We start from the raw sequence: 20,652 nt of genomic DNA, 5'->3' as shown, positions 1-20,652 counted from the left end.
TGCATCTGGAGTATTGTGTGCAGTTTTGGTCGCCATACAATAGGAAGGATGTGGAGGCACTGGAACGGGTGCAGAGGAGGTTTACCAGGATGTTGCCTGGTATGGTAGGAAGATCGTATGAGGAAAGGCTGAGGCACTTGGGGCTGTTTTCATTGGAGAAAAGAAGGTTTAGGGGTGACTTGATAGAGGTGTACAAGATGATTAGGGGTTTAGATAGGGTTGACCATGAGAACCTTTTTCCACTTATGAAGTCAGATATTACGAGGGGGCTAGCTTTAAATTAAGGGGTGGTAGGTATAGGACAGATGTTAGGGGTAGATTCTTTACTCAGCGAGTCGTGAGTTCATGGATTGCCCTGCCAGTAACAGTGGTGGACTCTCCCTCTTTATGAGCATTTAAACGGGCATTGGATAGGCATATGGAGGAAAGTGGGCTAGTGTAGGTTAGGTGGGCTTGGATCAGCGCAACATCGAGGGCCGAAGGGCCTGTACTGTGCTGTTTTTTTCTATGTTCTATGTTCTATGTTCCACCTCACCCATGGCTAATTTGTTCTTTCCTGATGCCAGTGCAGTCAGTTAACTCAGCACCAAAGACTAAATTATGCCTGTAAATTAATGAGAAATGCATTTAATAATAGATCTAATCAGCAAGAGGAAGATGTTACCAAAGATTTGAGCTTTTCAACGACTTCCAAGAAGCATTTTCTGGTTTCAAAGCTATTAAAGCCCCTTTGAATTGTCTGCTGTGAAGAATGGACTGCACTAATCTAGACTTGCCAATTCTGGTCAGACATTAAATGAATTCTTTATTATTATTAATTAATACATTAACTTTTATAAACCTCCATTTTTAATGACTTGTAGTTTTTCTGTCAGATTTCTCAATTTCTTTTTGTGGGATGAGTGGGTTTCTTGAGCTGTAGTCTATTTTGTGCAGATATATACATGATGCTATTTGGAAGGGATTTTCAGGTTTTCGCAAAGCAATAATGAAGCAATAGTGATATAGCTCCAAGTCAAAATGGCATGATTTGGAGAGTGATAGTGTCCCTGCTGCCCTTATTCTTCATAGAATTACAGAGTGTTACAGCTCAGAAGGAGGCAATTTGGCCCATAATGTCTGCATCAGCTCTCCAATGAGGATGATGACTTCATGCCATTTACCTTTGCAACAAATCTTTCCTCATTGTTTGAACAGAAACAATCTTCAAATGCCCTCCTAAGTGCCTCAATTACCTCTGCCCCACTATACCTCCAGGTAGTACATTTCAGACTCAAGATACTCAATGTTGGAAGGTGCTTTCAAAGGAGCTTTGACGAGTTGTTGCAGTGCATTTTGCAGATGGTACACATTGTTGTCACTGTGTGATGTTGGAGCCAGTAAATGTTTATGGTGGAGGCTGAAGTACCAATCAAGCAGCTACTCCTCCTGGACTCAAACATCTTGAGTTTGCAATTGCACATATCCAAGCATGTGGATTGCGTTCCATCACACTCCAAAATTATATAGATGGCGGATAGATTATGGGAGTCAGGAAGTGAGGTATATGGCTCATAATTCCTTGTGCTGAACCTGTTGTATTTAAAGCATTTATATGGCTAGTCGAGTCAAGTTACTGGTCAATAATAAGCCCAAGGATGTTGATGGTCATGCCATTGAATGTCAAGAAGAGATGGTTAGCTTCTTCCTTGTTGGAAATGATCACTACCTGGTACTTGTATGATGCCAATATTACTTGCCACTTATTAGCCCAAGCCTGAATGATGCCTTGACTTTGCTGAAAAAGTCAGTCATTGTAGTACAGCATGGACACAAACCCTTCGATCCAACTTGTGCATGCCAACCAGATATCCTAAATAACCCAGGCCCATTTGTATGCATTTGCCCTATATCCCTCTGAATGATTCTTTGTTATTGTTTTATCTTCTGTTCAATTTTTGGCCTTCCTGATTCCTGTGTGTGATGCTGAACACAGTGCAAATGACCATGAACTTCCCTACTTCCTGTCTTTTGATGGAGAGAAGATCATTAATGAAGCTTCTGGGGACTAGGGCACTACCCTAGCAATGCCCTAGGATTAAAATCACTGGCCTTCAACCATACGTATCTACCATTGTACTGAGTATAACTCCAAACAGTGGAGATTTTTTTCCCCAGGATCCCACTGACTCAATTTTAATTGTGCTTCTTGATACTACATGAGGTTAAATGTTGCCTTGGTGTAAAGGGCAGTCACACAAATCTCATATGGACCTGAAGATTAATGCTAAATTTCAGTAAAGGAAACTAGAAGATTTGTAATCCCAAATACAATGTCAGTGACTGGCTGCCGAAGACCTACCCTTCATCTAGATAGCACAATCTAGACGGAGAAAGTATACAGTTCTCTGGCCTAATATGGGGCTTTAAATATGAAGTTGCCATACTGAGCATGATCCTACCTGTTTTCACACTATACTTGATAACATCACGACAATATTGGAGCAGCTGATGATGAGGTTCTCCTGTATCCCTCAATTCCAGGTCGAGAAGTTTCATAAGCTCTTCTGGAGGCTGCCATTCACAGACCTTAAAGTATATTCAAAATTAGGGACAATGTAAACGCATGGAAATGTCAAGTGACAAGTTGAAAGAGTTCTTTTCAACTTAAGCATGAAATGAAAATCTAGTAACTTACTGCATGAATAATCTTTCAGAACACACTGCTGAAATATGCCATTTAAAATCATTCCATCTCTTTAAAATAATAGTTGCATTATTATTTACAGGTAAACAGGAAACCATAGGCATTTTCATTTTAACAAGAGCTTCTCACTGTACAGTTGGAGAAGTTAGGAAATGCAAAGCTCAGAATGTTGGTTTAATGTTATCTGATGGTACGAATTAATTTTGTTTTTAGAATGCTATGGGTTGTTTTGATTGGAATGTTGTTGATTATTTCAGAATGCTGTGGATTCTCAGCTGTTCTGTTGGAATTTGACACAGCTGCAGAAATTGGACAGAGTTTTCAGAGCAGGTTGTTGCATGTGGATTGGCCTGAAAATTCCGGAAGTAGAAACCCTGATTTAAAAATAAACTTTTTTTTTTAGCTTTGTTGTTATACTGCAGGTAAAAGCTTTAAGGAAGAGCTGCATTACAGTAATAAGTTATAACATTATGGGGAAGGCATACTGAGTGCCCTCTTCACCTATTTATAATGTATTCAATGCAACAACTACTAATCATAAACTTCAACAACAATTTCTCAAGCTATGATTAAAAGCAGAAAATTGATTGAAGGAAAGATGTTGAGAAACCCCTTTCATCCACTTCTCAAGATTAAGATAATTTGACAAATAACTATAGAAAATAACTAAGTCTTGCATCCTTCTCCCATTAGGATGTGGTATCAGCCAGATATCTAAAAGGTGATTCTACGTTGTTATTCAACATTAAGATCAAGATCAGAAATCCAATACATCACAAATTATTTCAAGATCACTTTAGTTTAAGATAAAAAAAATTGCTTGTAGGTATCATTACCAGAGTACAAATGTCAATAGAGAATGACAGGTTTTGTGAAAAATCCTGTAAAGCTGGTGCTCAACAGTCAGAGATTCGCATTTGCCAAAGTGTTTTAACATTGTTGTTATACTGCATGACTGATTATTACTTTGAGTTTGTACCTTTTCATTGACATCAGTTGCTTTCTTTATGGCATCTTCCATGATGATTGGGAATGCCTCCTCAACAAACTTCTCTCCTGCTTTTGCATCCAGAAGAGGCCCATTCAAGACCACACCATCCACCAGGATTGCCCCCTTTTTAGGATAGCGGTCATTGGTCAATTCATCTGCATTGAAAAATAACAAGGTAGTTTTAGTGCCCAAGACGACAGCAGGACAATTGGATCATACAAGTGACCACTTAGTCTCTGAATATCATTCAAATATAAAAGTGTTATCAATAGAACCTTCCTGTTCTACATTTCCTCCCCCCCCAAATTGAACAAATACCAGCTATTGTAGCTAATACTACGAGTAATGCCAAAAAACTCACTTTTTGACAAGAGAAACATTTTACTTTCTCATGATCTTATTGGAAGAAATTAAAGCTGGAACACCTTTCCTAATACATTTTGAAACTGCGATGATTCTAGCTTGTTGTTCATCTTCCTCTTTCTACCTTCTGACTTACTTTCAGCCTCCAGATTCTAATCTACTTGAAAGTGGAGTCGCAGGTAGACAGGATAGTGAAGAAGGCGTTTGGTATGCTTATTGGTCAGAGTATTGAGTACAGGAGTTGGGAGGTCATGTTGCTGCTGTACAGGACATTGGTTAGGCCACTGTTGGAATATTGCATGCAATTCTGGTCTCTTTCCTATCAAAAAGATGCTATGAAACTTGAAAGGGTTCAGAAAAGATTTACAAGGATGTTGCCAGTGTTGGAGGATTTGAGCTATAGGGAGAGGCTGAATAGGTTGGGGCTGCTTTCCCTGAAGCGTCAGAGGCTGAGGGCTGACCTTATACAGGTTTACAAAATTATGAGGGGCATGGATAGGGTAAACAGACAAAGTTTTTTTCCCTGGGGTTGGGGAGTTCAGAACTAGAGGGCATAGATTTAGGATGAGAGGGGAAAGATATAAAAGAGACCTAAGGGGCAACTTTTTCATGCAGAAGGTGGTACGTGTATGGAATGAGTTGCCAGAGGATGTGGTAGAGCCTAGTACAATTGCAACATTTAAGAGGCATTTGGATGGGTATATGAATAAGAAGGGTTTGGAGGGATATGGGCCGGGTGCTGGCAGATGGGAATGGATTGGGTTGGGATATGTGGTCGGCATGGACGGGTTGGACCGAAGGGTCTGTTTCCATGCAGTACATCTCTATGACTCTATACCGCATAGAGTAAATCAATAGAATAGTTCAATGCAAGTCTGTTGAAATAACTTTACAGAAGCTGGTATCCCATTACTAAGTCAAGCTTTATTTACACGTGCACAGTACATAAACTCTGATTAGCCAGCTTAGAGCCAGACCCTAGAATGAGAAGGGTCTCTGAATCTCCTGTTTATATCTATCAGCCAGGGCTCCCTAACTGCTCAGGTTAACAACTCCAATCAAGGATCGCATGGTCAATAAGATCCACCTGATTCTCATTCCAATCACTACACATTTTCATGTAATTATAATCAAGAATGAACCCCTATAGTGTGAGGGACTGAGTTAGGTGACTATTTGCCCTGCCTCTCTGTCTGGAAAAAAATGTCCTCTATTCTGTCCTCTCAGAAATTTCATCATGTGGTGACTAATAAATACACATCCTTAATTCTAGACTACATTTTATACAGAAAGTACTAATTATATGTGTTAATGAGTTTAAATGACTGAACTTATAATGCTTCTGAACTGAGAACTTGATCTAAAATGTGTCTTATATGATTGATTTTATTATGAATGGTGGAGGGAAACAATTCTAAACATAAGGAAAACTACTAAGAAATTAGCTAGTAAGAGCCCACATGAACATAATGGATGGGATTTCATTAACAGACTGTTCCCAGCAGAAAAAAAGTGGGGTAAGACCCTAATTATCATTAGAACTTTGCCATAGCCCTTTAACTCAGGCATAGTATTACAATCTGTTTCTGTGTTTTGTAACTGTCTCAGAGGGCACATGTGATGATAACTGCATCTAACAAGAAAGCATTTCTAAAAAAAAGTAGGGATTGGGTAGAAAACTGTGCTTGCTATACAGTTAATAATTTCACAACATACGGCAGAAATGTTTTTTTTAGATTTCCCACCTTCTTACCTGTATCTCCTACAGCACCTTCCACACCAGCAGAGACTCAGGTAATTTAAATTCCAACCTAACAAGTCTAAAATCTGATTGGTTCTCAACTAAATTTTTCCCAATATCTGTCACATCACAACAATATAGCAAAAGTAGAAAAGATGTCACCAGAAGATTTGTAAGAAATATTACATTACTTCAATATAACCTATATCAAATATAATATGACTATCACATTTTGATAAATGATTGGGGTGGCGCAGTGGCACAATAGCCAGGGACTCGGCTTTGATTCCAGCCTCAGGTCATTGTCGGTGTGGAGTTTGCATATTCTCCCTGTGTTTGCATGGGTTCCCTCCAGGTGCTCTGGTTTCCTCCTACAATCCAAAGATGTGCAGGATAGGTGGATTAGCCAAGATCATTATCCATATCATCCAGGAATATGCAGACTCGGTGGATTAGTCATGGGCATTGAAGGGTTAGAGGGATAGGGTAGGGAGGTGGCTCTGGGTGGGATAACTCTGTGGAGGGTCAGGGTGAACTCGATGGGCCAAATGGCCTGCTTCTGCACTGTAGGGACTCTCTGAATTGAATCTGTGTGTATTTTAGTGTGTGTGTGTGTGTGTGTGTGTGTGTGTGTGTGTGTAACCCAACTCTAAGCAAAGGAGAATAGAGTTCAAATGAAAGAGAGCTGGAATATTTGTTACAAATATTGTACAAACCTAGTGACACAAGTGGCTTTAAAAATCATTGCTGTAATTTTCACATGTGCCTGTGACACAAAGAAATCTTCACCTGTGCAATGAGGTTTAAAGATCGCATTTCATACCTTTTCTTTAATGCCTCGCCAGGTGAAGCAGTGTGAATTCAAACAGAGGTAATTGTTGCCTCTCACTGGATGAGATCATTTGTTTCAAAAGGATTATTAGCATGGCTTTGTATACAGGAATAAGTAGTGCTCTAATTCAAAATGGAGACTTGGCTTAAATGTACTAAATGCCTCACAGGTGAGGTTATCTGTATCAAGAAACCTGACAGCATCTGTTTTAATAAGGGCAGAAACAAAAAAAAGAGAAAGACAAATAAACAGACAACTTCAAAAAAGAAGAATTAAGGAAAATAACAAGAATCTTTGGGGATGAAAAAGGATAAACTTTTGTCCAGGTGAAGATTAAATTTGCTGAGACCTTACCAGCTAGCATATAAAACAAAAACTTGAATATGTTTTGAGAAAAGGAATAAGGCTGTGGAGGGATTGAAGGATACAATAGACTCCCTGAAACAAGTTGTTTTTCTTTCAAGTACACGGTACTTGAATATTGAACTGAATCAACTTTACTGTCACACATACCGATGAGTACAGTGAAAGGTTTACAAGTCACCACTTACACACCACCTTAGAAACAAGGGAAACTAGGTACAGATTCTTCAGTATAAATTCTTAAAGTAAAAAAAGAGAAAAATAAAAAAAATTAAAAATCCAGCATTACAGATGTCACAAAGCTAGTCCTTTTTTTTTCTAAAAGCTGTTCCTTGACTCAAGGATTCTCTGTCCTTGATTTTCTTTAGAGGGGTAATAAACCAGGCTAGGCTCCAATCAGTCTGGCTTGGTACAGAGATGAAAAGGATTTTGAGAGGAGTTTTGTTTATATATAAACTGATGAGACTACCGGCCAAAGAGGTCATGTTTTAGAAGTGACCTGTATAAAGAAAGTGGACTGGTCAGCTCTCTAGCTGAACTGAGCAGTTTAGTTCAGTCCTGAACTGGTAAGGAGGTCAACAGTGAGCTATGTAGAAACTCTCTCTCTCTCTTCCTGCCCTTCAACTTCAACCTGTAAACACATGATACATTTTTGCTGGGTTTTAAAGGAAGTTGGCTTATTGGAACTGTGGTGTATATTCGGAACAGCATAATTAAATCTAGTTTGGATTGACTGAGTTCTGTTGGGGTTCTTTATTCTGTTCTTTGTGTTTCATTGTGTAATTTTGTGAATACTTTTTTGTCTGTCTTAAAATCTAGTAGTCAACTCGCTACCTCACTCTGGGTAATTTTCACTGTATACTTAATGAAACAAATTGCAAAGTTATGGTCTGGGCTGTCTGCTTAAGAACAGTTTGAGTGGTCTTGCCTAGTCCATAACAGTCTGGGGGCTCTTTGCGGGATTTTAAACAGCGAGTGGTAGGTGCTAGTGTCTTTATTTCGAGTGTTGATTTGGTTGGGTAGACCAAGCTTGGGATAATAATGGGTCTTCAGTCGCCAGAATTTTTCTGGAAGTGGATGTGGTGACTTTGGAAGTTTTGCAAAAGCTGAATAAGACCAAGGTGCAGGAATTAGCAGAGAAGCTGGAATTGGAACTGCCTGTCTCTGAAAGGAAAGGAGAGATAATTACAGCAGTAGCTCAGCATTTAAACTTGCTGGAGAAACCATCAGAATCTATAGAGATGACAAGAATTCAATTGCAAATGAGGCAGCTTGAGTTAGAGGCAAGAGAGAAGGAAAGGGCAGCAGAAATAAAACAGTTTGATTTACGATTAAAAGCAGAAGAGAAGGGTAAAGAGAGAGCAGAGAAAGAAAAAGACAGAGATTTTGAACTTCAAAACTGACACTTAAAAAGTAAAGTCAGCTTAAAAGGCTGGAGATAAAGGTTGAGGGTAGGCTCAGTGAGGATGTAGTGCAAAACTCATGTGGAAGAGCAGAAAGTTAAAACAGCAAGGTTAGCAGCTGAAGTAGCTGATGATTATGAGCTGGTCCATAAAACACAGTTTGGCTTCCAGAATCAATTTCAGTCCATGAGGGATAGAAACTGGGGCAAAAGGAAATCCTCATGTGGAAAGGGAATGGTAGATCTCAGCGAAGATTATAAGGAGAACTTACCAAAAAATAAACCCTTGAGGGGGACAAAGAACATAAAAAGCTCCAGTGTTTTCATTGTAATAAAGTGGGCCGCACAAAATCACAGTGTTGGTGGGCTAGGAGAAAGGCAGATGTAGGAAAACCAGACAAGTCTGGAAGTTTTGTTGGACTTGTAACAAATAGCACAAGGGAAATTAGACAACTGCCTCAGAGTGTACAAGATAATCAGCTGATTAAGGAGGAAGTGCTTAAAAAATATACATGCAAGGGTAAAGTTTCTTCACATAGACCAGAAGTCATTGGTAAGGAGGTTACAATATTAAGGGACACATGATCCTCTCAGTCTGTCATGTTGAAGGATGAGGAGATATGTATTCCTGAGGGACTACTGCCAGAAAAGGTAGTCATGGTGAGACAAAAAGTGCTCAACTATGTAAAGTGAGGCTAGAGAGTCCAGAGAAGAGTGGAGAATTTGTCGGTGCGCTGGACAAACTCTCAGCTCCAGGAATACAATTTGTCCTTGCAAATGATATCGCTGATTCACTGGTAGGAGTGCTGCCTACTCTAGTTGAAAAGCCAGTGGAAACGCAGGCAACTGAAGAAATGGAGAATGTTTATTCAAGAATTTTCTCAGATTGTGTGATTACAAGATCACAGAGGCGCAAGTTAAAGCAGGAGAGATCAATAGGCACAAATAAGGAAACTGACATAGTGTTATCCAAGACTTTTTTTGATTAGATAAGTGGAACAGAGAAGGAGCAAATAAATAAACGTGCCAGTATCTTTAGGTCTGCTAAGATGATTGAACTACAGCAGAAAGATGAGAACTTAAAACAGTTATATCAAAAGGCATTTACAGATAAAGAAAGTGAATGCATTCCTGTGTTATTACTTAACAAATAACATGTTAATGAGGAAATGGAGATGATCATACATTCAAGTAGATGAGAAATGGGCAGAGATTCATCAGATTGTTTTGCCAGTAGGGTATAGAAAGGAGGTGCAGCAAATGGTGCATGAGCTACTACTTGGAGGTCATTTAGGGGTGAGGAAAACATAGGCTAAAATAGTAAAAGTACATTTTTACTGGCCTGGACTACACAGGGTGTAGTTGAATTTTGTCAGATAAGTCATACATGTCAGCTAATCGGAAAACGACAGGCAGTAATAAAACCTGTACTTTTAATACCTATTCCAGCATTTGAGGAGCCTTTCACAAGAGTCTTGATTGATTGCAAAGCTCCCTTACCTTAAACAAAAAGTGGGAATAAGTATTTATTGACAATCATGATTGTGTCAACTAGATTTCCAGAGGCAATCCCATGATGCAACATCACAGCTAGAAGAATTATTTAAATCTTTTACTAGATACAAATGACCAATACAGATCCAGTCAGATCAAGGATCAAGCTTCACATCCAAACTATTTAAGGAGGTTATGGATAACTCGGGAATAAAGTCATTCAAATCTATTGTATACCATCCAGAATTGCAGAGAGCACTAGAAAGATGGGATCAAACACTGAAGACCATGTTGAGGGTTCATGGTCAGGATTATCCAGATGATTGGGATAAGGGAGTTTTGTTTGTACTTTTGCAATCAGAGATGCACCGAATGAATCAACCAAATTCGTTCCATTTGAATTAACTTTTGGGCATGAAGTAAGAGGACCAGTAAAATTGATCAAGGAGAAATTAATAAGTCAGAATTTAGAGACCACCCATTTGGACTCTGTGTCAAATTTTAGAGAATGATTAAATAGAGCCGGAGAGTTGGCTAGACAGCACTTAAAAGTATCACAGCACACAATGAAACAGGAAGAGAATAAGAAATCACATAATTGCAATTTTGCGATTGCTGATAAGGTATTGGTGTTACTTCCAGTAACAGATGAGCCTTTAAAAGCAAGGTTTAGTGGACCTTACCAAATTGAAAAGAAATTGAGTGAGGTGAACTACTTGATAAGGACTCCAGACAGAAAGAAATCTCACAGAGTGTGTCATGTGAATATGCTCAAAAGGTATTTTGACGGGGAAGGAAAGCAAGAGGAGGAGGTGTTAATGATTACAGCACAGAAGGAAGGGCCAAGTTCACAGAATTCTGAAATGGACATTCCTCAAATCAAATTGGACAATGAGGAAGTTGTCAAAAATTGGGATAAATTATTGAGTTACCTTCTACAAGAAAATCAAAATGAAAGAGTTATTACTATCACATGGGGAGATATGCACAAAAAAACTGGGAAGTACTAATCTAATTATGCATGATGTAGATAAAGGAGATGCTGGTCCAATTAAGCAAAATCCTTACAGGCACAACCCTCTAAAGTTGGCAGAGAAAGGGATAGAGCACATGCTCCAAAATGGCATAATCGAAGTGAGTTACAGTGACTGGAGCTCACCCATAGTCAGATGGTACCCAACAGTTATGGGTGGACTATCACAAAGTCAACGCTGTTACAAAGACTGATGCATATCCAATTCCATGATTGGAGGACTGTGTCAAAAAAGTGGGATAAGCAACTTACATTTCTAAGATGGACTTGCTCAGAAGCTATTGGCAAGTTCCTCTGTCAGAGAGAGCAAAGGCAATTTCGGCTTTCATAATGTCAAATGGACTATACCAGTTCAAAGTCATACCAGCCACATTTCAGAGACTGACTAACAGGATCATTGCTGGATTACCCAATTGTGTGGTGTACATTGATGACCTGGTGATTTTTAGTCACTCATGGAAGGAACATTTACAGCATTTATCGGACTTGTTCGATCGACTTCAGAAGGCAGGCTTGGTGGTAAACCTAGCTAAAAGTGAATTTGCCAAAGGCCAAGTCACCTTCCTGGGTCATGTTATTGGACAAATGGCCCCACGGGATGTGAAAGCGAAAGTGGTTGAAGAAGTGCCCTCACCGTCAACGAAATAAGCATTTCTCCAGTTCCTGGGATTGTGTAGATTTTACCGAACATTTATGCTGAACTTTAGCAGCGTGGCTGTTCCACTCACTGAATTGTTAAAAAAGGGCAAGAAGTTTCAGTGGACAGCAGACTGTCAAAAGGCATTTGACAGCCTGAAAACTGTGTTAACCACTGCCCCAGTGTTAGCCACACCGGATTACACAAAGCCTTTCAAGGTGGCTATCGATGCCAGTGATGTGGGTGTCGGTGTGGTGCTCCTGAAGGAGGATGATGAAGGGATAGAAAGACCCATGGGGTATTTTTCCAGGAAGTTAAACATTCGTCAACAGAAATGGTCAATGGTGGAGAAAGAAACCTTAACCTTGGTGTTCACATTACAATATTTCAGCGTTTATATTAATGGCAATGCATCTGAGACAATCGTATACACTGATTACAAACTATTGACATTTGTGAAAAAATTTAAGAACAAAAATGCCAGACTGTTTAGATGCAGCCAATTGTTGCAGCCATTCAATTTGACAATTGTGCATTTGGCAGGTTGTGAAAACATGATTGCTGATGCATTATCAAGGCTCAAATGAGACACGGAGGCATTTGGTGGTGGGTGTACCGCGGCCTGAATTTGCATGGGGTTGTGCATGTTTGCATCTTTATAGTTAATATAGTATATATGTGTGTTTAGACTACGAATCAGGTTTTGATGGGTTAAACATGAAGCTATCTTATGGCATTGATGGCTCTTTTTTTAAAAGGGGGGGGGATAACACAAAGCTAGTGTCTTTTTTTCTAAAAGCTGTTCCTTGGCTGAGCAGTTTAGTTCACTCCTGAACTGGTAAGGTGTTCAACAGTGAGCTGTGTGAAAACTCTCTCTCTCTCTTTCTACCATTTATACTGGGTTTAAAGGGAGTTTGCTTATTGGGACTGTTGTGTATATTCGGAACAGCATAATTAAGTCTAGTTTGGATGGACTGAGTTCCATAAGGGTTCTTTATTCTGTTCTTTGTGTTTCGTTGTGTAATTTTGTGAATAAAGTTTTGTTTGTCTTAAAATCTAGTAGTCAACCTAGCTAACTTACTCAGTCATTTTCACTGTACACTTACTGAAACAAATTGCAAAGTTATGGTCTGGGGCTGCCTGTTGAGTGGTCTGGCCTAGTCCATAACACAGATCATTGGAATAAATTAGAAAATAAAGAAGTAAAAAGCTCAGAATAACAGTCCTTCTAACCCAGTCCACACTGGCATCTAGCCTCTAATCTGTGACAGGCGTCGACTCCAGATTATGCCAGGCTTCATCTTGAGGCCCCCAGGGCTGGGAGACCATAATGAATTCATCTAGAGGTGACAGGTCAATGCTGAGGCTATGCCAGGCTGAAAGACCATTGGGTGGTGGCGCCGTGTGACCGCCACACCGGACCGGGAGACTGCCATTCCAGGCTACCGAGTGACCATTGGGCTGAGCAAGGCAGGGCAGGATTGGGAGACTGCCACGTCAGGTCACCAAGTGACTGCCACACAAATACAAATGCAATTAAGTATCTAACAGAATTAAATGTGTTGCATTGGCATTAAAATTATCAAAAGAGCAAGATAATAAACTAAACACTAATGTAAATTAAGCACATTTTTGAGAGAGACTTGAATTAAATGTGCATCCAGCTCTTTGAAGTTTTAATTCAGATTTAGCCTATGTACTATAATGATTCCTGACAAATAAGATTAAATGAGTTATATTGTAAAGAGCCTAATGCTGTGATTCAAAAAGGATTTTTAAAATTCTAGTTATGATACTTTGGAGATTAAATTTACCCAAACAACAAATGAAGGCATTTTGATCCTAATAACCTGAGAATACCATTAAAAGGGAGCGGTAGGGTGAGCCTCAGTTTACCAATGACCTGCTTCGCTTATGCAAGATGATTAATTTTAGCATTACTGTCGGTAATGATTTTAATAATTTTCACTGTTTTTAACTTAGTTTTCTTAGCCAGAATTATCAACATTCTAGTTCTACATTGTTCAGCAAAGCTTGAAAACAAATTTCACTCTTAGAAGGGTTGACAAATGATGATTGACGTGATATGTAAAGTATTTATACTCGAGGGTTACACTTGCTGCAATTTTGTGCATGCCCTCTCACCCCATTTTTCTCCTTCCTAAAAGTGGTCATCAGAATGACAGAATTCACACAGCAAGAAATTGGATGATTACATTGAGTGGAACAGTAGGATACCTTGGGCGAGGAGAAAGTGAGGAGTGCAGATGCTGGAGATCAGAGCTGAAAAATATGTTGCTGGAAAAACACAGCAGGCCAGACAGCATCAAGGAGCAGGAGAATCGACGTTTTGGGCACAAGCCCTTCTTCAGGAATGAGGCTGGTGTGCCAAGTGGGCTGAGATAAAAGGTAGGGGAGGGGGGGAATTTGGGTAGGGGTGCTGGGAATACCTATCCACCTGTCGTATTCCCAGCGCCCCTCCCCCAAATTCCACCCCCACTCCCCCCACCTTTACCTTTTATCTCAGCCCGCTTGGCACACCAGCCTCATTCCTGAAGAAGGGCTTACGCCCAAAACGTTGATTCTCCTGCTCCTTGGAGGACACCTTGGGTGAGTCAAATATTCTCTAATTCTGCATTAACCGTTGCTTTAATCCTGTTCATGGACAAGATGTGATAAAATCTAACACATGCAATCTTAATAGAACATAGAACATAGAGAAGTACAGCACAGAACAGGCCCTTAGGCCCATGATATTGTGCCGAGACTTAATCCTAATGTAAAATATAGTAACTTAACCTACACACCCCTCAACTCACTGCTATCCATGTGCATGTGCAGCAGTCACTTAAATGTCCCCAATGACTCTGCTTCCACCACCACCGCTGGCAACGCATTCCATACATTCACAACTCTCTACGTAAAGAACCTACCTCTGATGTCTCCTTTATACCTGCCTCCTAATATCTTCAAACTATGACTTCTCGCACCAGTCAATCCTACTCTGGGAAAAGTCTCTGGCTATTGACTCTATCTATTCCTCTCATTATTTTGTACACCTCGATCAGGTCTCCTCTCTTCCTCCTTCTCTCCAGAGAGAAAAGTCCGAGCTTATTCAACCTTTCCTCATAAGGCAAGCCCTCCAGTCCAGGCAGCATCCTAATAAACCTCCTTTGCACCCTCTCCAAAGCCTCTGTATCTTTCCTATAGTAGGGCAACCAGAACTGAACACAATATTCCAAGTGTGGTCTCACCAGGGACTTGTAGAACTGCAGCAAAACCTCACAGCTCTTAAACTCGATACCCCTGTTAATGAAAGCCAAAACACCATATGTTTTCTTAACAACCCTATCCAGTTGAGTGCCAACTTTGAGGGATCTATGTACTTGCACACCCAGATCCCACTGTTCCTCCACACTGTCAAGAATCCTGTCTTTAATCCTATATTCAGCATTCGAGTTTGACCTTCCAAAATGCATCACTTTATCCAGGTTGAACTCCATCTGCCATTTCTCAGCCCAGCTCTGCATCCTGTCTATGTCGCGCTGTAGCCTGCAGTAGCCCTCTATACTATCGATGACACCTCCAACCTTTGTGTGATCTGCAAATTTACTAACCCACCCCTCAACCTGTTCATCCAAGTCATTTATAAAAACTACAAAGAGCAGAGACCCAAGAACAGAGCCCTGCAGGACCCCACTCAACACTGACCTCCAGGCAGAATACTTTCCATCTACAACCACTCCCTGCCTTCTATCAGCCAGCCAATTCTGAATCCAGACAGCCAAATCTCCCTGTATCCCATACTTCCTGACTTTATGAATGAGCCTACCATGGGGAACCCTATCAATTGCCTTGCTGAAATCCATACACACCACATCCACTGCTCGACCATCATTGACCTGTCTTGTCACCTTCTCAAAGAACTCAATAAGATTTGTGAGGCATGACCTTTCCCTCACAAAGCCATGCTGACTGCCTTTAATTAAACTATGCTTTGCTAAATAGTCATAAATCCTATCCCTCAGAATTCTTTCCACAACTTTGCTGACCATAGACGTGAGACTGACTGGTCTGTAATTGCCAGGGATTTCCCTATTACCCTTCTTGAAAAGTGGAACAACATTCACTTCCTTCCAATCCTCCGGTGCAACTCCCGTGGAGAGTGAGGGGGCAAGTATCCTCACCAGCGGCTTAGCAACTTCCTTTATAAAGTTGATAACAAAAGAACTGTCTTTGATTTGATTTGTACATAAGTACAGTGAAAAGTTTTGTCTTGTGTGCAGTACAGGCAGATCATAGTGTACAGGGTGTTTAGACAGAGCAACACATACAAGGTTATAAATGCACAGGAGGTGCATAAAAGCAAGATCAACATTAGATTTGAAATTAGAGAGGTCCATTGAACAGTCTAATACCAGCAGAGAAGAAGCTGTTCTTGAATCTGTTGGTACGTGCGTTTCAGCTTCCGCACCTTTTGCCTGATGGAACAGGTTGGAAGAGAGTATCAGTAGAGTGAGAGGGGTCTTTGATGATGATGGCAGCCTTTCTGCAGTAGAACTCTTCAACCAACGATACAACCTTGAAGGAAACCATTCTACTTGCCTTGCCTGTGTCAGCTCTTCAAAGAGCTATGCAAATTAGTTTTACACCCTTGCTCTTTCGCAAGCACCCTGAAAATAATTCCACAACAACTATACACAGTTTCCATTTGAAAGTTACTATTGAATCATGTTCCATTATCCTTCAAGCAATGCATTTCAGGTTGCAACGACTTGCTATGTTAAAACATTCTTATCTTTCTTCTTCCTTCCAAGCTAAAACAAGCCCCACATTATGTTGTAAGTCAATAATAACAATTAATTATACAAATGGTATATTGCCTTAATTGCAAGAGGATTTGATATTCAGAGTTGGGAAGTCTTAGTGCAGTTATATAGGAGACCACACCTAGAGTGCTGTATGCAGGTTTGGGTCTCCTTACCTAAGAAAGGATATACTTTCTACAAAGGGAGTGCAGCAGAGTTTCACTAGGCTGGTACTGGGAATGCAGGACTGTCCTGTGAGAATAGATTGATTCAAGAGGGCTTGTATTCACTAGAGTTCAGAAGGATGAGATGGGATCTGTTTGCAATGTATAAAATTGTAACAGACCAGACGCGGGGAGAATGTTTTCCCTGATCGGGGAGTCTAGAACCAGAGGACATAGTCTCAAGATATGGAATAGACCATTTAGGACTGAGTTGGGGGCACATTTCCTCACTCAAAAGCTATTAAACCTGTAGATTTCTCCACCACAAAGGCCAACTAACTGAATATGTTTTATATTTTAAAGGCACCAAGAGGTAATGGGGAGAAAGCAAGAATATGGTACTTGGATAGAGGATCAACCATGATAAAATTAAGTGGCAGAGCAGGCTCAAAAGGCCAAGGGTGTAGTCCTGCTCCTAGCATCCATTTTCCTATGTAATTGTTGACCTAACAGTCATCAGTCCACCACTGCATGGATATTGCTATCACTGTGTTACATCTGAACACAAAGCACTGTATAATCTAACTTGGCTCTAGGTTCCAATACACTTGAAATTCGGTACATTCAGACCCAGCGCTTAGCCCAATGAAGTCTCGCTCTCAGAAAACTGAAACCATCAACCTGCAAATCATTATAATGCTATAAATATCAAATATTCCAGTTTTGTGTTTGAACATTAAAATAATAAAGGCTGTTTTCATAATAAATAGTATTATTTTCAAAGTATAAAACATAGGAAAGGCTGGTTACATCAAAACATGATGGTAAATTTCAATTTCAAGGACGTGCAGCAGAGTTTCACTAGGGCTGGTACTAGGGATGCAGGACTCTGAGAAGAAATTGGTTTGTGGGGGATTGTATTCATTTGAGTTCAGAAGAATGAGATGGGACCTGTTTGCAATGTATAAAATTGTAACAGATCTAGCCAGAGCAGATGCAGGGAGGAACAAGGAAGATGGTAGCAGATTAGCTGTCAATTGTACACTCACCTGATTTACCTATCCATTGACTTCAATGGGCAATTAATCCACCATCACCCATTTTTGTACCCTCACCCAAATTGAATATCACCCACAGAAAATGAGGATCATGTTGACCTTGAAGAATACTCACTATAGAATCAATGATAGACATTAGCTTAAATAGGACTGGGCATTCTGAAAAGTCAGGGCTGGAATCAGCATGTCATGTTCAAAGGAGGAAGGGAATGATGCAAATAAATTCATTGAAAAGTAGTTTTCAGCTACTAAGGATCAACAGAGGACAAGTGGATAACCTTTCAAGGCAAATTGCTGAGCATGCAGCATAAATTACATACTAAGAATCAGCAAGCCTATATTAACCAAGCATAACGGTTAATGTATTAACAAACTAATCAGTAATGGAATATACAAACTCTTCATGGAGAAGGGAGAAAGGTCACTAAGATAAATGCTATAATATGCAGAAATATTTTTAGAAGGACAAACAATGACATGGTAAAAGTACAAGATTGCAACTCCTAAGTTTTACAGGAAGAAAATATTCATTGAATCTCTACAGCAGGCCATTTGGCTGTTGCAGTTCACGCTGACCCTCCAAACAGCTTCTTACCCAGACCCATCCCATCCCATCCCATCCCATCCCTGTAACCCTGCATTTCCTATGGGTAATCCACGTAGCCTGCACATCCATGGACACTTTGGGCAATTTAGCGTCATCAATACACCTAACCTGCACATCACTAGACTGTAGGTGAAAACTGGAGCACCCAGAGGAAGCCCACGCAGTCACAGGGAGAATGGACAAACTCCACACAGCCAGTCACCCAAGGATGGGATCAAACCCAAGTCTTTAGTGCTATGAGGCAGCAATGCTAACCACTGAGCCAACACTTTGCCCCCTTTTAGTACAATTGACTAGTCAGTGATGACATCTATACAAGATGAAAATAATGCTCAAACAGAGAGGGCATTGTAGTAGATTTCTATCTTCCTTTATTCACAAAGAAAGATTTGTGGAATAGAAGTAGAAATAAATTAAGTTTAATTTTCATACAATTGAAATGGAAGTTTTCTTGCGTTGCAAACAAATGTTGCAAAGTTAGGTGAAGTAATTGTAGATTAGGAAACAGGAAATTAGAATTTGGTGTTTGTAAAATCGTTAAATGCTGGGGGAAAGCATTGCATGGTCCCTTTAAAAGATGGTGTATTTTCAGTGCTTAGAGATTTTAAACGTATGTTTGTGAGCAGCAGCCTGGGGCTTTGTATGTACACAGAGACAGCCCGAACTGAATGTTGTACAGTTAGTAGGCCAAGCAACAGTTTTAACATGGACAACAGGTTTTGAATTTAACCAATCAATTTGAACTAGGCACTTAGATCCCAAGGGCTTATGCCCGAAACATCGATTCTCCTGCTCCTTTGATGCTGCCTGACCTGCTGCGCTTTTCCAGCAACACATTTTTCAACTTAGATACCAAATACCTATTAAATGTAAATCTGATGCTTTTGACAACATAGGATCAATCCTATATAAAAAAAAATTGATATGTAATCAAGGGTATAAAAGAAGATGGCAGTTGGACAAAGTCCCCAGAGCTAACTGCCATCCACCAAAGCTAACAATCCCCAACTCTCCCGAGAGAGAAACTGGCTTTCACAGTCATCTACATATTAGAGAAAGCATCATGTTAATAATAATCGTATCAATGACAAAGAATTGGAGGAAAAGACATTCCTGACAGAGGAATTAGAAGAAGCATTCCCGACAGAAGACTCAATGGGAGAAGTCACAGAACATTCCAGAAGACATGTAATCTGGCTTTAACTTAGAGTCATAGAGATGTACATCATGAAAACAGACCCTTCGGTCCAATCCATCCATGCCGACCAGATATCTCAACCCAATCTCGTCCGACCTGCCAGCACCCGGCCCATATCCCTCCAAACCCTTCCTATTCATATACCAATCCAAATGCCTTTGAAATGTTGCAATTGTACCAGCCTCCACCACTTCCTCTGGCAGCTCATTCCATACACGTACGACCTTCTGTGTGAAAACGTGGCCCCTTAGGTCTCTTTTGTATCTTTCCCCTGTCACTCTGAACCAATGCCCTCTAGTTCTGAACTCCCCGACCCCAAGGAAAAGATTTTGTCTATTTATCCTATCCATGCCCCTCATAATTTTGTAAACCTCTATAAGGTCAGCCCTCAGCCTCTGACGCTTAAGGAAAACAGCCCCAGCCTGTTCAGCCTCTCCCTACAGCTTGAAGAGACTAAATTCTTTTTTTTGTATATGAGTAGTACTTATATTTATTGGAACAGCATGCCATTAGAATCTTGTTTTATTCAGGAATACCTAGCAGTTTGAATGGATTTATTCAGTTTATTAATAGTTTAGTTAATTTTTTCACTGTTAGAGTTAGATAAATAAATAGTGAGTACCAGGAATTTATTTTACTTAGCCACTAGAAGTTGCAGATTATAGGGTGAGGTACTCCTCTTTGGGTGTTTCGGTTTTAGTTCTCAGAGTGGTAGATTAGATTACTTACAGTGTGGAAACAGGCCCTTCGGCCCAACAAGTCCACACCGACCTGCCGAAGCGCAACCCACCCATACCAACTCCCCTACATTTACCTCTTCACCTAACACTACAGGCAATTTAGCATGGCCAATTCACCTAAACTGCACATCTTTGGACTGTGGGAGGAAGCCAGAGCACCCGGAGGAAACCCATGCAGACACGGGGAGAATGTGCAAACTCCACACAGTCAGTTGCCTGAGGCAGGAATTGAACCCGGGTCTCTGGCGCTGTGAGGCAGCAGTGCTAACCACTGTGCCACCATGCCGCCTCTGGTGGGGGGGTGGGGGGGGGGGGGGGGGGGGCAGTGGTCAATGTCCACTTTATAACACAAATAATTCCCTAAGAAAAGATGGTACTTATTTCAAGTGTTAACAGAAAGAAGACAGAACCCTTGGTGAGATTGTGTTGCACTAACAATAAGATGCATCTTGTGCCTTTCAAAATAGGTGACAAACTGAAAGAATGCATTCCTTTTTTAAAATAATGCTACATAAAATGTAATAATTAATAACAC

At 40.3% G+C, this 20,652-nt stretch overlaps 1 protein-coding gene across 1 annotated transcript in view; it reads right to left on the bottom strand.

Annotated features, from left to right (window-relative positions):
• Positions 1-20,652, bottom strand: part of LOC132832330 (acidic amino acid decarboxylase GADL1-like) — a 112,799-nt gene that overhangs the window by 81,066 nt on the left and 11,081 nt on the right. The window contains exons 2-3 of the mRNA XM_060850252.1: positions 3,666-3,832; positions 2,442-2,568 (exon numbers count right to left, since the gene is read on the bottom strand). Of these exons, the coding sequence (XP_060706235.1) occupies positions 2,442-2,568; positions 3,666-3,832 (294 nt within the window). The remainder of the gene's footprint in view (positions 1-2,441; positions 2,569-3,665; positions 3,833-20,652) is intronic.

This window comes from Hemiscyllium ocellatum, chromosome 34 (assembly GCF_020745735.1).
Source record: "Hemiscyllium ocellatum isolate sHemOce1 chromosome 34, sHemOce1.pat.X.cur, whole genome shotgun sequence".
In the NCBI taxonomy this organism is placed as follows: domain Eukaryota; kingdom Metazoa; phylum Chordata; class Chondrichthyes; order Orectolobiformes; family Hemiscylliidae; genus Hemiscyllium; species Hemiscyllium ocellatum.
The sequence above is the reverse complement of the archived record's forward strand: the minus strand, read 5'-3'. Positions and strand labels throughout refer to the sequence as shown.